The following is a 17,044-nucleotide window of genomic DNA, read 5'->3' on the forward strand; positions in this document are numbered from 1 at the left end:
ACCTTCTACGTCAGCCACACGTAAAGAAGGTACACCAAAGTCTCCACGCTCTTCGTCTGACTGCCTTCAGACTATCGAAAGACTCTCGAGAGCTAGAGGCTTTTCGAAGGAGGCAGCCAGTGCGATTGCTAGAGCAAGGAGAGCGTCTACCATTAGAGTCTACCAATCGAAGTGGGAAGTCTTCCGAGACTGGTGCAAGTCAGTTTCTGTATCCTCGACCAGTACCTCTGTAGCCCAAATAGCTGATTTTCTCTTATACCTGAGAAAAGGACGATCCCTTTCAGCTCCCACTATCAAGGGCTACAGAAGCATGTTGGCATCGGTCTTCCGGCATAGAGGCTTAGATCTTTCCAACAATAAAGATCTGCAAGACCTCCTTAAGTCTTTCGAGACCACTAAGGAGCGTTGTTTGGCTACTCCTGGGTGGAATTTAGACGTGGTCCTAAGATTCCTCATGTCAGACAGGTTTGAGCCTTTACAGTCAGCCTCCCTGAAAGATCTCACTCTTAAGACTCTTTTCCTGGTATGCTTAGCCTCGGCTAAAAGAGTCAGTGAGATTCATGCCTTCAGCAAGAACATCGGATTTTCGTCAGAAAAAGCTACTTGTTCTCTGCAACTTGGTTTTCTAGCCAAAAATGAGCTACCTTCTCGTCCTTGGCCTAAATCTTTCGATATTCCCAGCTTATCGGAGATCGTAGGCAATGAACTAGAAAGAGTCTTATGCCCTGTTAGAGCTCTTAAGTTCTACTTAGCTCGTACTAAACCTTTACGAGGCCAATCTGAAGCTTTATGGTGTTCGGTTAAGAAACCATCCTTGCCTATGTCAAAGAATGCTTTGTCATACTTTATCAGATTGTTAATACGAGAAGCTCATTCATATCTGAGTGAGGAAGACCGATCTTTGCTTAAGGTTAAGACGCACGAGGTTAGAGCTGTAGCAACTTCCGTGGCCTTTAAGCAAAATAGATCTCTGCAAAGTATAATGGACGCAACCTATTGGAGAAGCAAGTCAGTGTTCGCGTCATTTTACTTGAAAGATGTCCAGTCTCTTTACGAGAACTGCTACACACTGGGACCATTCGTAGCAGCGAGTGCAGTAGTGGGTGAGGGCTCAACCACTACAATTCCCTAATTCCATATCCTTTTTATCTGTCTCTTGAAATGTTTTAATGTTGATTTTATGGGTTGTCCGGAAGGCTAAGAAGCCTTTCGCATCCTGGTTGATTTGGCGGGTGGTCAAAGTCATTTCTTGAGAGCGCCCAGATTAGGGGTTTGATGAGGTCCTGTTGTATGGGTTGCAGCCCTTGATACTTCAGCTCCTGGGGGTTTGTCAGCATCCTAAGAGGATCGCGGGGCTCCGTAAGGAAGACGTACTTACAAGGCAGAGTAATCGTCTAAGTCGACTTCCTTACCAGGTACCTATTTATTTTGGTTTTGTTATATTGATAACTGTCAAAATGAAATAAAAAACTCTTAGCTTATACGATGTAAACATATTTAACTGGTCTCTACCCACCTCCTTGGGTGTGAATCAGCTATTATATATTCACCGGCTAAGTTAAATATTTAAAAATTATATTTTAATTATAAAATAAATTTTTGAATATACTTACCCGGTGAATATATAAATTAAACGACCCTCCCTTCCTCCCCAATAGAGACGCAGTGGGATGAGAAGAAATTGAGTCTTTGTTTACATCGAGAGAGTGGTATCTGGCCGACAGTTGGCGCTGGTGGGCACACCCGCAACCTGTATAGCGATCGCTGGCGAGTTTTTACTGTTTTTTGTCTGTCGAGCAACAGAGTTGCAGCTATTATATATTCACCGGGTAAGTATATTCAAAAATTTATTTTATAATTAAAATATCATGATTCCCATGGATAAGACATTCAACAAGGTTGTAGGCTAAGCTACCATCAATTACTGTACTATTTTTTGTGATACTTTTACAGTGCAATGCTGGTAAACTGAACGTAGGAAGACCCCAAGTTACTCCAGAGTCAGTAGTGGCTACAGCAATTAATAACATATGCAAAAGTTAACAATACACACATATTCTTTACTTTGTTGAACTTGGTTTAGTTTCTGTGGTCAGTGGATTATTCTAGGTACTGTATTAGTTTTTCAACTGCTCCTTTGTTGCCAGTAAACCATATATCTATAGAAGATAGCTCTGTTCTTAATTTGAGAATCTTTCATCTTGTTTTATCATTATACAGATTTACTATCATTTGTCTTGTTTGATTCAGTTTATGGTAATTAATTGATCACACTTGTGAAATAATAGAAATTGAAAATATACATATAATTTTTTATGAAATTCTAGAAATCGAAACATTGATATTAGAAATTTCAAACCAATATTGAGAAAGGAAGGTAAGAGGTTTTTGATTAAGCTAACACAGTTATCGTCTATTATGATTTGGTAAATTTATGAAGCCTATAGTGTGTTAATGATGGTGCAATTAGGACCATAGTTGCTTTTATTCTTTCTGTTTGTATACTTTACAGTATAGATAGATAGATAGATAGATAGATAGATAGATAGATAGATAGATAGAAGATAAATTTTTATTGACCACAAATTTTACATTAAAAAATTTCAATAAATATAATTACAAATTAACATTAATCTACTATACATATACAAAGATTAGACTATACATCATCATTAATGGGATTAAAACATCTCGGTCACAAAAACAGATTTATGCTGTACATGTTTGTCTTCAGCTACTGAACTTGGGAACAAATGCATTTAAGATTACCTACCAAGCACTTGTTCAGTTTGCTGCTGGCCATTACTGTCTTAGTCAGTACCTCTGTTTTGTGGCTTAGTATAGAGAAACAAGCATATGGTATGATCGACCAAGCCATGAGTGCCCCTTGTTTTCGTTCCTGCCTCAGTGTTTAACAAGATACGAGGCTGTAATTGCAGGCTTGTAATATCTCCTTGGCTATAGAGGTGATAGCAAAGCATGCACTACCTCTTTTCTTTTATTTTTGGGTTCCTTCATGCTGATAAATATTAGAGACAATGGACTGGTACAAGTCATTGGATAGTGTTACCAAGGCCAAAAGGATGGTGGTACTCCTCTTCCCATTATCTATTACGTATATTAGAACAAGGACATATCTACTCTGTGATGCTAATTTAAAAGTGCGACATGGTACATAAGGGCTTAACTTTCTGATCCCCCCTTTTTTCCTCCATCGGACTTCTGGAATCATAAGGTAACTGAGCCTCCTGACCCATTTATGTTTCCAGAGAGCATTTTTGAGTAGCTCTGAGAGAAGTTGACCTTCACAGCGGTGAGGATGACAGTATTTTACATCTTGAGCTTGTTGCCATTTTCAAGACAGCTGTTGAGAGAGACTTAAAGAATCCAATAGCTAGGAGACACACTCCCAAAGTTGAGGCAGAGGTGGACACCAGTCATACCTTTGAGGAAATCCTCTTCTTCCCTCAGTGCTTTCCTGGCCAAGTAAAGGTGAATACTTTAGCAAAGTCATTTGGCAAAAGGGTTAGAAGGAGGAAAGCATGGTACTGCTACCCAATGACTATTCTTTTACAGGTAAAGTTTATCTCCAGAATTACCTGAGATTGTGACAGGAGATAAAGTCAGAACTGTGGGTAGTAGAGGTTATGAGAATTTGTTATTGCTTCAGTTGTGCTGCCTCCAGTATAATTTGGTATTACAGATATGATTCGTTGGTTTCAGACTTTGGACAGCGAGGTCAGCTCTTTGTTGTAGAAACACTCTTAACTGGAAATTTGTTTGAAAAAGTGCAAGAACACAGGAAAGATTTTACCAAAAATAATTAAATTGAAAAAAAAAGTATGTTCAGAGACTGGAATTTCAAAGTTTGTGCTGGCTTAGACTTTTAATGTGAATGGGGCAGATAACCCCATAGTTAGAGAAGGGGAAGTTATAAAAGTGGGGCTGAATGCCAATCAGTACTGTACCTCTTGGTTTTTACTAAATAGGACAACTGGTTTCTCCCTTAGTGTGGTGTGTGGTGAATGGCCTCCCTGGTCCCAGTGCTGGGCCATATAGCCCTAAATGATAATTCACTTCCATTCCAAAAAATTCAAAATAGTAAAAGAATGGCTCAAATTCTTGTAAAATTCTAATTCCTTTGTGGGAAAATCTTATATAAAAGCATTAATGGTGATGTATAATGGAGACTTTATAAGGCAGTCTAGGAATGCTTGTATATATTATTAGGTACCAGCTTTGTTTTTGTAGGTAAGAAAGGCACAGATTACCTTTAGAGCATACACAATAGTCATGATTTGAAGATATGAGAGGAGCATGGGGACTTGATGACTGTAGATGTGATGATCCTTCTAATTCATATTTGTTCCCCAGATTATGAATTGGCTATTTTCTTTCTGGTGTCATTCATTCCTAATACCCCGACAGTCGTGTAAATGATTAGCTGTGGTTAACCAATGATTTTTTTATTCCTCAGAGATTCCTGCCATTGGTAATAGTTAACTAATTTAATTGAGTTTTGTAACATGTATTATTGACATTAGGAATTTTTCAGGTATTTTTTTTTCAACTTATGCATTTACATTAGAAAAGTATATTATATTAAATTAGTCTTGCCAGAAACTGTTTATCTGGTTATGGTCAATTTCATTTCCATGATTTTTTTGCTATTTTATTCATTGGAAATTTTACGCTTTACTAGGTCCAAGAGTTAGTTCCGGAAAACTTATATCAACGCTGGGAAGAGATGTTATTGAATTCAACCTTGTCCTCGCTTGGCGATATACAAGTTTGTCCGCGTATACATTGCCAGTACCCCGTTACAATTGAAGATCGGCAAGGACATTGCCCATCGTGCAAGTTTGTCTTTTGTGGACTTTGCAGGTATGGTATTTAGGTTGTTGTTTTGTATGCAATTTATTTTGTTTGTTTTACCATAGTTTAGTGTTTGGTATGTTTCTGTCAATGATGTCGGTATGATTTATGATAATGCTTAATTATTACATGGAATTGTTGAAAAAATATTTTTGAAAAAGTCCAGCTGAGCACTTTTCTTAAGATTTTTTTTTTTAGATATGAAAAATATGAGAATAGCTAGCCTTATACAAAATCTTTTAGGATACTTTTTATATATTTATGTAAGTAGAGAATAAAAGATTTAAATTTCTTTAGATAATAAAGAGCATGTAGAAACTGCAAGAAAAAAAAGTCTTAGAGTAATTTTAAAACATATGAGAACAAATAACTCGAACGCACATGATGGATCGTACATATTTGTCTGCTTGTGGCTCTCTCACTCTTCTAAACATATGCATCAATATTCCTGTTGTATATAATTCAATTAATTATAGAAGAGTAATGGAGGCTAGACCTACCCCTGAGGCTTAATTTTTAGCGCAATATATAGAATAAATAAATTCATGTTAGATGAGAATGAATATACAGAAAGTATAATGAATATTTAAATCTTAACGATATACAATTTATTTCTTTTTAGACATTCCATCGTCAAAACTCCTTTTTTTATTGAAAAAATCTTATGCACCTAACCTGTCTCCAGATCTTCCTCCACTTTATATAGCCAACTACAGTAATCCATTGTAATGGGGCCGGTAAATCCCCATTCCTTTAATAAAAAACCTCCCACCCCCAACAGGTTCCACACAAGGCCTCTCCACACTTTCCTATTCACCCATCCTTGCTTCATGTCCACACCATCTCAATTTTGACACTTATCATATTGGTAATTACTCCTGATCTTGGGAAAATGTGGGAAAAGTCCTGCTGAATAAGCTAAATTGCACATTACCAGAATTTTAGCTAGTTTACTGTGTTCGGTTGCATAAATGGGGAGAATAAGTTAGGCTTCTCCTTTCTTCAGTGTTTAGATTTTTACATATTATTATATTTTAACATTCTTAAAGAATCATGAAAAATATTTTTCCAGAAAATATCCCAAAAAATCAGCTGCAGTTTATTGTATATGCTGACAAATTCTGTAATGTAAATGTGACAAAAAAAGTGAATAAACCATATGAGATATGCAGGGGGCTTTTGTAGGTACAGTACTGTATACGGGGAATATTTTAATGTGTTCTCATTTTCATCCCATTCTTTGTGCAGGTATGGCTGGCATGGAGTCGAACCTTGTCGTTTAAGAAAGGGTGAGCTGAAAGATATCATGGAATCATACTTGAACGGGGACCATGAAGTTAAGCGAGGTTTGGAAGAGCGGTATGGAAGGAAGTATATAAGTTCCTTAAAGGATGAGTATCTGTCGATGAGTTACTTGGAACAGAATTCAAAGAGCTGTCCCAAATGTGGAGCCAAGATTGAGGTAAGTAATTTTGTTACTGCAACATTGAGATATAACTTTTGCATGAGGCTGTAGTAGCTTGTAAAGTTATGAGGCTGTAGTAGCTTGAAAAGCATGGTAATAGTGTAGAGTTGTATTTTATATTTCATTTGGATGCATGCATTTTATTTAGAAGTAGCTTTGTAAGACTTTTTCGTTCCTTTGGTATGCGTCTTTTTGTTTTCAAGGTTAACATGTATGCCTGAATAGGCATAGTGGTAAGTCTTTTTTATATTGTATTTCAAGATTTTCAAAAAGCAAATCTTTGTGTTTTTAAAATAACAATGGGAACAGTTTCTAACATATTTTTCTATTATGATATCATAGGCACTATAGAAAATTATGTTGTTCAGATTTTATACAAATCTTTAATAAAGGAAAAGGGAAAATTAAATAGCTTGAATAACAGCTTTTAAGAAAATAAAAAGACAGTCTTGTGTGGTTGATAGTTAGTCTAGAATTAACAGGTAAATACATTGCATTAATAATTATTCCCATACCTTAATATGTAAGTTTCACAAATATCTTTGGGAAAAATAGTTATTAAAGTTGAGTTGAGACTACCATCCATGAGCTCAGCATATAACTAATTGAAATTCAAACAGATTTGAGTTAAGTGTTGTGAAGGATAAGATAGGGATGTGGGTGGACTTGGTCAGAATAGCAATTGGTTGTAATGAGCTTGAGATCTTGCATAGTAAACAAGAAAAAATTTTCATGGAAGACCATTGACTAGATTATGTTTAGTTTTTGTGCATGTATTCTTTCTCGTATGTTTTGGAACGGTTTTTATTGATTATTTTTAGTGCTGCACAAACATTCAGTATCTTGATTTTATTATTGTAACATGTCCCATGTAGATGGATAATGAGACGTCGGAATATGGGTTTTCTTCATTTATTACAAAAGGTTCGTTTGTAAGTACACCGTACACAGCTACCCTCTCAGGTGAGAGCCTCGTCTACTCAAGCGTCCAAAGGCAACTAAACACCCCTCGCTATCAAAATGCAATCTTGCTACAACAACATGCTGAGTTATAGGGTTTTGTGGAATTCTTATGATTGGAGAGTTCACTTACCTTGACGTACAACACATATCTACATACTGTACAAGAATTAGGACACACATTAGTTTTAAAAGATCATTAGAATTTCATACCCGTATCTTTTGTATAGGAGCAGTTAGTCAAAATTTTCGAATTGGAGGAAGTAGAGCAAAAACCTACTAAGATTTGCCTCAAAAGACTTATAGATTATGTTTTCTTCATGCTAAAATTTTGTCATTGTTTTTAATAAAATGTGATTTTTTGAGTTTTTAAAGTTTGTATTAGTTTAAAAGATATCACATTAATTGTTGTAAAGATTGTAACGTGACAACTTTTTTATACATACGTTTTTGTCAGAATGGAATTTATAAATTTTACAGATTTTTTTATAAAATTTTTAAAATCTAAATATTTTGTTAAAAAATTTACCCGTTAACAAGAAGCTGTTCTGATAAAAAATATTTTTTCTCCACTTTATGATGATATATCGTATTAATTTATGGAATAGGATAATGAGTAACAGATTTATTTGATTTTATGAGGAGAAATATGTTAATGAGTTATGAGCATCTAGAGATTTTTAATGCAATTTTAGTTTTCCTCTTCAAAAAATTATAGTAACATAAAAATTACCTTAACTGTGGTGCAATTCGAAGTAGGTTATATATTCTATCAATCGCATTGCTGATTCTTGCATTGTGGCTCCTGGTTCCCTGCCCTTTTAGTGGTGTATGATCTAATACTTTGCCCTGTATGCCATGGCGCATCAGAGTTAGACTTTTTTTTTCATTTTTATGCTAAATGAAGATGTCTTCTGTTACTTGGTGTGTTTATTGTTTTGACATATTATTGCAATTCTAAATAAGGTAAAAGACTTATAAAAACATGCAGAACGACTGTGTTCATGAAAGTAAACAAAAGGATATGATTACTCTCACATATCCATGGGGTAACTGAAGTAATAAGGGCTCAAGTGAGCTGCATTGTAGTTTTGTAAAGGTTGGTATGGCAACTTAGTTTTCAATATTAATCTTACCCGATAATCATGTAGCTGTCAACTCTGTTGCCGACAGAAATCTACGGTTGGGATACGCCAGCGATCGCTATACAGGTGGGGGTGAACACCACAGCGCCATCTGTGGTCAGGTACTCCAGTACTTCTTGTCAACACCACCTCAATTTTTTCCTCTGTCGTGCCTCCGGCTAGACCTACATGGATACGCTGTTGATTCTGGAGTTATTGCTCACGATTTGGTGATGTATTTGCTCTAGAGTTTAGCCTTCGCTATTCAGGAAGCTATATCATTAGCTTAGCAAGTTTTTGGAATTAATTTGATTTAATTTTTGATTTAATTTTGGTACGAAGAGAGTATGAACTCTCTTTCACTTTTAAATGGCCGACCCTTCCCTTAGACGGAAGTGTTGGTGTCGAAGAGAGTATAGACTCTCTTAATTTTGCTTAACAAAGTTATAGATTTATTTTATATCTCTCCGCCTTTTATAGGCCTCTTTGATTAACTTCCTTTTATTATAAACTTATTAAAATTAATTTTTATATTTGTTTATATTCGACCTTTCCTAATAGTAGGCGGTCTTTTCTTGGAACCGAAGTTAATTAACATTGAGCCCGTCATTTCGTTTTTACCTGTTAACATATTATGCTATTTTAATGTTTTTGAAAGAATTTCTTTGATAGTCTTGTACTGTTTTCAAAGTTGAACTAACGTTTTGTTTTGTCTCTGCAGTTGTTGACGTTCAGAACGTTCAACTTGCGCTCTATCGTTACGATAGAGAGAGAGTCTATCACGGTGTCACGTTGCAGTAAGAGTAAACCGATTCTAGCGTTTTGTTCATTCTTTCTTAGCTTAAATGGTTTTAATTCTAATAAAGGAACTTTTATTTTGGGAAATCTTTCAGTTTTTTTTTTCCTTTAACAATAATATGTTTTAACGATATATATAATTGGGCTCTTCTCTCAGGTGCTAAGTCAAGAGAGAGAGAGAGAGAGAGATAGAGACGGAGGGAGAGAGAGGAGGATAAACGTTTCGTTCAAGCGGGTAACGTTGTTATCGTTTTTGCTCTTCTCCCTAGTCTCTTTAGGGGAAGAAGGTAAACGTTTCTAGAGTTTTATTCTTGTTCTCAGGCTTTATGCGGTGAGAGATTTTAAACGTAGTTTATTTGATCTAGTGTTTAGTCTCTTTTCCAGCCACTGAATTATTTATCTTTCATTATGTTTTTCTGTTACATTGTAATACTGTTTTCGCAATTACTAACTTTTAATGAAGGATAGAATTGCGTGTTTCAGGTACAAACCACTTAAAGTTTCGAGTTCAGTGAAATAAGTGCAAACAGAAAATCAAAAGTGATAAAGTGATAAGCGCAAAGTGTTACAGTGTTGCGTTCGAGGGTTCGTCTGTTCGTGCCAGTTGTTCGCCTAGTCTGGGACCTCTTACAAGCTCCCAAGCCCAGGGGAGAAGTAATGTCAAAGGACTTATGGGTTCAGCAGGCCTTGATCGACGAACAGACGTTTCCCTCCGTGGTTTCGGGTGTTACCAACTCACGTAGCCGACGTGATCACCCCACCCACACAAAGACGAGAGAGCCCTTTTATTCCTCGTCTGCGGAAGAGGTTTCTCGCAGAAACCATGGACCAAATCTTGCAGCTTTTAAGTGCAAGTCGGTCCCTTCCGCGCAAGTCCAACTCCTAGGTGGTGCCATTAGCACTGGGTCAGTTCGGACTTGCTGCAGTACGACAACTGCACACCTCCCAGAGAGGCAAGGTGGTATCGCAACAGACAGTACTCCGTCTGTTGCCGCACCAGCTGTTTTAGACCCTCAGTTTCAACGGACAGTAGCTCCGTTTGTTGTTGTCTTTCTTAACTCTAGTGGTCTATGCTGCTGACAATGCAGTCTCAGCTTGCGGTGTTGATGCAGGAGTTTCAGGCAGAGAAGGTTAGCACACCTCCTCCTGCGAGCGCTCATGAGGCAGCCGCCTCAACTCCACCTCTGCGCAGTCCACCCTGCCAGACGTATGATGTTGAGGTTCCTCAACCTACCTCCACGCGTGAGCTGCCGCATTGGGAGTTGCCAGATACCAGCGCTGTGCAGCAACCTCCACTTTCCTTGAGGCAGGAGCCTCTTGCTATGCGGCAACCTCCTCAACACTTGAGGCAGGAGTCTTATGCTTTGCAGCAACCTCCTCTACCCTTGAGGCAGGAGCTTCATGTGTTGCGACAACCTCCTCCATCCTCGAGGCAGCAACCTCTTGCGTTGCGGCAACCTCCACCATCCTTGAGGCAGCAACCTCAACTCTTGCGGCAGCCACCTCCACTCTTGAGGCAAGAACCTCAACTCTTGAGGCAGCCACCTCCACTCTTGAGGCAAGAACCTCAACTCTTGAGGCAAGAGCCTCAACTCTTGAGGAACCTCATGCTATGAGGCAGCCGCCTCAACGCATGCAGCAACCGCATTCTTCACAGCATGAGCCTCTCTCTGCGCAGCTACCTCCTCAACCCTTGAGGCAGACGCAACTCTTGAGGCAGGAACCTCTCAGGAGCCTCATGCTATGCGGCATCCTCCTCAAACCATGAGGCAGGAGCCTCATGCTATGCGGCATCCTCCTCAACCCATGAGGCAGGAGCCTCATGCTATGCGACATCCTCCTCTACCCATGAGGCAGCCTCATGCTATGCGGCATCCTCCTCAACCCATGAGGCAGGAGCCTCATGCTATGCGGCATCCTCCTCAACCCATGAGGCAGGAGTCTCATGCTATGAGGAGCCTCATGCTATGCGGCATCCTCCTCAAACCATGAGGCAGGAGCCTCATGCTATGCGGCAACCGCCTCAACCCATGAGGCAGGAGCCTCATACTATGCGGCATCCTCCTCAACGCATGCGGCATAAGCCTCATCCCTTGCAGCTTGAGCCTCATCCCTTGCAGCTTGAGCCTCATCCCATGCAGCATGAGTCTCATACCATGCAGCATGAGCCTCATCCCATGCAGCATGAGCCTCATCCCATGCAGCATAAGCCGCACGCCATGCAACATGCTCTGCTTACCTTACAGCATGCTCTACATACAGCATGCTCTGCATACAGCATGCTCTGCATACCTTACCGCATGCTTCTCAGTCACACATCTTTGGTTGTTGCCAACTCACTAGACTGTCAAGCAGTTTCATAACGTTGCCTTCTAGTCTGCTGCTTTTGCACCAGTGAAACCCTCACTGAGAGAACTTAGCTTTTCTCGGATATGGTTCCTGTAGATGAGAAAGTGCTATTCTCCCTCCTTCTGATTTTCCCTTGAGGACTCTGTCATTTGGAGAGGAGCCTTTAGCTGCTTAGCCTCCTATGGACTTTTATTTAAGCATAGCATGCTTCCAGGGAGGGTAATGGTTCCACTTCAGTCGCTAACCCCGTCTGTTACCACACCTGCTCCCATAGACCTTGAGCTGTGTTGCAAGACATGCAGTCCAAGCTTAGTCCTTGTTAGAGGATTTTTTGTTTACGGAGTCAGTGTGTCACTGGGAAGACGTTCAACAACCAGCAGAAGTGACTTGTTGTGACGCAGTGCGGCAACCTCAGCAACCCGATAAGGAGTTGTCTGTACGACCCAGACAGTCTAGACAGCTTCGGGTTGTCACTGTACTTCCTCGCTTCCCCATGGTTGACAGTTCACAGACTGTGCAGCAGTACCATGATCTTGTGTCCGGCTCCGTCAGACGACTAGCTTTTAAGAGCTCCCACAAGTCGTCGCTGTCTGGAGATTCTCAGATGGACTATGGATCTGACCAAGGAACTGGGCCTCCTGGTCAATTTTGAGGAGTCCCAGCTCGTCCCATCCCAGACCATTGTCTACCTGGGTATGGATCTTCAGAGTCGAGCTTTTCGGGCTTTTCCGTCGGCCCCAAAGATATACTAAGCCCTAGATTGCATCCAGAGCATGCTGAGAAGGAACCGATGCTCAGTCAGGTAGTGGATGAGTCTAACAGGGACACTTTCATCGCTGGCCCTGTTCATCGAGTTAGGGAGACCCCACCTCCCCCCCTTCAGTATCATCTAGCGGCTCACTGGATAAAGGACATGACGCTAGAGACGATCTCAGTTCCTGTTTCCGAAGAGAGGAGGTCTACTCTCACGTGGTGAAAGAACAGCTTTCTTCTCAAGGAAGTCTACCTTTGGCTGTTCAGAAACCCGACCGCCGTCTCTTCTCTGACGCATCAGACCCGGCTGGGGTGCGACTTTGGACGGACAGGAATGCTCGGGAACATGGAATCAGGAGCTAAGGACACTTCACATCTATTGCAAGGAGCTGTTGGCGGTTCATCTGGCCTTGATAAACTTCAAGTCCTTCCAGCTTAACAAGGTGGTGGAGGTGGACTCTGACAACACCACAGCCTTGGCTTACATCTCCAAGCAGGGAGGGACTCATTCGTGGAAGTTGTTCTAGATCGCAAGGGACCTCCTCATCTGGTTAAAAGATCGAAAGCTCACGCTGGTAACGAGGTTCATTCAGGGCGATATGAATGTCATGGCAGATCGCCTTAGCCGGAAGGGTCAGGTCATCCCCACAGAGTGGACCCTTCACAAGAATGTTTGCAGCAGACTTTGGGCCCTGTGGGGTCAGCCAACCATAGATCTGTTCGCTACCTCGATAACCTAGAGGCTCCCGTTGTATTGTTCTCCGATTCCAGACCCAGCAGCAGTTCACGTGGATGCTTTTCTGCTGGATTGGTCCCATCTCGACCTGTATGCATTCCCGCCGTTCAAGATTGTCAACAGGGTACTTCAGAAGTTCGCCTCTCGCAAAGGGACACGGCTGACGTTGGTTGGCTCCGCTCTGGCCCGCGAGAGAATGGTTCATAGAGGTACTGCAATGGCTGGTCGACATTCCCAGGACTCTTCCTCTAGGAGTGGACCTTCTACGTCTACCTCACGTAAAGAAGGTACATCCAAACCTCCACGCTCTTCGTCTGACTGCCTTCAGACTTTCGAAAGACTCTCAAGAGCTAGGGGCTTTTCGAAGGAGGCAGCCAGAGCGATTGCCAGAGCAAGGAGGACATCCACTCTCAGAGTCTATCAGTCTAAAGGGGAAGTCTTCCGAAGCTGGTACAAGGCCAATGCAGTTTCCTCATCCAGTACCACTGTAACCCAGATTGCTGACTTCCTGTTACATCTAAGGAACGTAAGATCCCTTTCAGCTCCTACGATTAAGGGTTACAGAAGTATGTTGGCAGCGGTTTTCCGCCACAGAGGCTTGGATCTTTCCACCAACAAAGATCTACAGGACCTCCTTAGGTCTTTTAAGACCTCAAAGGAACGTCGGTTGTCCACTCCAGGCTGGAATCTAGACGTGGTCCTAAGGTTCCTTATGTCATCAAGATTTGAACCTCTCCAATCAGCCTCTTTTAAGGACCTCACATTAAAAACTCTTTTCCTCGTGTGCTTGACAACAGCTAAAAGAGTAAGTGAGATCCACGCCTTCAGCAGGAACATAGTTTTCACATCTGAAACGGCTACATGTTCCTTGCAGCTCGGTTTTTTGCTAAAACGAGCTTCCTTCACGTCCTTGGCCTAAGTCGTTCGAGATCCCAAGCCTGTCCAACTTGGTGGGGGACGAACTGGAGAGAGTACTTTGCCCAGTTAGAGCTCTTAGGTACTATCTAAAAAGGTCATAACCTTTACGAGGACAATCAGAAGCCTTATGGTGTGCTATCAAGAAGCCTTCTCTTCCAAGGTCTAAGAACTCAGTTTCTTACCTATTCAGGCTCCTGATTAGGGAAGCACATTCTCATCTGAAGGAAGAAGACCTTGCTTTGCTGAAGGTAAGGACACATGAAGTGAGAGCTGTGGCTACTTCAGTGGCCCTCAAACAGAACCGTTCTCTGCAGAGTGTTATGGATGCAACCTATTGGAGAAGCAAGTCAGTGTTCGCATCATTCTATCTCAAAGATGTCCAGTCTCTTTACGAGAACTGCTACACCCTGGGACCATTCGTAGCAACGAATGCAGTAGTAGGCGGGGGCTCAGCCACTACATTCCCATAATCCCATAACCTTTTTAACCTTTCTCTTGAATACTTTTTATGGGTTGTACGGTCGGCTAAGAAGCCTTCCACATCCTTGTTGATTTGGCGGGTGGTCAATTCTTTCTTGAGAAGCGCCGAGGTTAAAGGTTGTGATGAGGTCCTTTAGTATGGGTTGCAGCCCTTTATACTTCAGCACCTAAGAGTCGTTCAGCATCCTAAGAGGACCGCTACGCTCAGTAAGAAAGACGTACTTAATAAAGGCAGAGTAATGGTTCAAGTCGTCTTCCTTACCAGGTACTTATTTATTTTATGTTATTTTTGAATAACTAATAAAATAAAATACGGGATACTTAGCTTCTTTGTTAACATGTATGCTGGTCTCCACCCACCACCCTGGGTGTGAATCAGCTACATGATTATCGGGTAAGATTAATATTGAAAAATGTTATTTTCATTAGTAAAATAAATTTTTGAATATACTTACCCGATAATCATGATTTAATTGACCCACCCTTCCTCCCCATAGAGAACCAGTGGACCGAGGAAAAAATTGAGGTGGTGTCAACAAGAAGTACTGGAGTACCTGACCACAGATGGCGCTGTGGTGTTCACCCCCACCTGTATAGCGATCGCTGGCGTATCCCGACCGTAGATTTCTGTCGGCAACAGAGTTGACAGCTACATGATTATCGGGTAAGTATATTCAAAAATTTATTTTACTAATGAAAATAACATTTTTAGATGTGTGTGGCTGTCAGACGTACAGTGAAAAACTTTTTGATTATTGTGGGTATACCCAAATAAACCTTACGAATGATCCATCTGTTCAACTTACCGATGCAGATGATGTAGTTAAGATGACATCATAATGAAAAAGAAGAGCTATATCTCCATTATTTATCAAGATAATTGAATGAAACTTCTCGGGTTGTTATACAGTATGGTTTCCTCCCACACCCTAAGTAACTAATTTTTTTATGTCTGAAAAAATATTAAAGAAAAACTTGGTGGTTGGTCCCCTTAAGACACCGAGAGGAACATGAAGATAGTGTTCTGCCAGTAGGGCACTTGACTTGACATTATTAGTACTCTATCAAATAAGCTATTCTCAAGTAAGGATTGAAAGAACAAGATTTACATACAGTAGTTCTAAAAGTTAAATATCTAGTTGAGAAAAACAATGGAGTAATTGATGAAAAGGAAATGGTAGCTAAGGCTGAGGGGAAACGTCAGAGAACCTGTAGTACCATCTGTATTGTAGTACTGTAAACCAGATTTACCTTAAGAATTTCCTTCCGTATTTTGGAGAAATGGTGTAAAACCTGGCCCAGATGAGATTTTCCACTAAAAGTGCACTATCTTGAAGATTGACGGGTGAATACATTGCGCACCCAACCTTTCTAAGAGGAGTTCTGTATTCTTTTGGTCATTTATTATTGTCGTATAATGGCATTGTTTTACAGGTACCATCAATTTGTACCACTGGTTTTTCAATTATCATAATTCAGGCTTCTTAAAAGAAAAATATTTCAAGGTCACACATGAAAATTCAAGGTCAAATAGGAATTTGATGATGGTGATGAATTTTGAATAGTACAGGAGATTTCATACTTGTGTTATGCATACTTCTAAAATGAAGTTGTTGGACAAAATGGGGCCAAAATAATATATAAACAGTCCGGCAAAATAAAAATTTTACGACTGTAACTTTTGAACTTGAGGCCTAAATCTTTGGTTTTCAAAGTTCAAAGGGATACATCCATTTTTATTATTATTATTACTAGCTAAGCTTTAACCCTAGTTGGAAAAGCAAAATGCTATAAGCCCAAGGATGCCTAGAGGGAAAATAGCATAGTGAGGAAAGGAAAGAAGTAAACAAATAGAACAGTGTGCCTGAGTGTACCCTCAAACAAGAGATTTTGGAGTGTCCTCCTAGAAGAATTGCTAACCATAGCTAAATAGTCTCTTCTACCCTTACCAAGTGGAAAGTAGCCAGTGAACAATTACAGGGTAGTTATCATGGTGTTGTCAGGTGTATGAGGAAATAGGAGAATGTGTAAAGAATAGTCTAGACTATGTGGTGTATGTGTAAGCGAAGTAAAATTGAGCTGTAACCAATGAGGGATCCATTTTATTTTTATCTGGCCAGTCAAAGGATCTAATAACTCTCTTAAGGTTCATTGGTAGTTAGTGTAAATATTTCTTCTGTGGATTTTAAATGTACTGGATGGTGTTTCAATATCTTCACAAATAAGGTTTACACGACTGTTTGATTCCAACCACCTCTCTCTGGCAGAAACAGTATGTTTTACATGCATCATTAGCAAAATGTTTGTTTTGTTTTTTGTTTTGGCCATAGCACGCTTGAAATTGTGAATGAATAGCATTTTGATTCCGGGTATATATTGAAGTAACTAAATTCAATTTAAAAACTCGTTTAGGACCATCGTTCGTGAAATGATAGAATCCATTGAAAAATTTACTCTTCTCTTGATTTTGGTTATTTCATATTTTAGTTTGTCATTACTGAGAATGAACAATCTAGATTTTTTAACTTGTCAAAAATAATCATGGAGATTGGCCAACCTTTCAGCTGCTGATCAACCTTTTTTTAA

The 17,044-nt window shown here is 40.1% G+C and overlaps 1 protein-coding gene across 2 annotated transcripts in view; it reads left to right on the forward strand.

The window, feature by feature from the left end:
• The window catches only part of LOC137634456 (E3 ubiquitin-protein ligase RNF14-like), a 66,958-nt gene that overhangs the window by 22,976 nt on the left and 26,938 nt on the right, over positions 1-17,044 (forward strand). For both annotated transcript variants that reach the window (XM_068366858.1, XM_068366857.1), the window contains exons 5-6: positions 4,703-4,884; positions 6,124-6,337. In XM_068366858.1, the coding sequence (XP_068222959.1) occupies positions 4,703-4,884; positions 6,124-6,337 (396 nt within the window). The remainder of the gene's footprint in view (positions 1-4,702; positions 4,885-6,123; positions 6,338-17,044) is intronic.

This window comes from Palaemon carinicauda, chromosome 44 (genome assembly GCF_036898095.1).
Source record: "Palaemon carinicauda isolate YSFRI2023 chromosome 44, ASM3689809v2, whole genome shotgun sequence".
Classification (NCBI taxonomy): domain Eukaryota; kingdom Metazoa; phylum Arthropoda; class Malacostraca; order Decapoda; family Palaemonidae; genus Palaemon; species Palaemon carinicauda.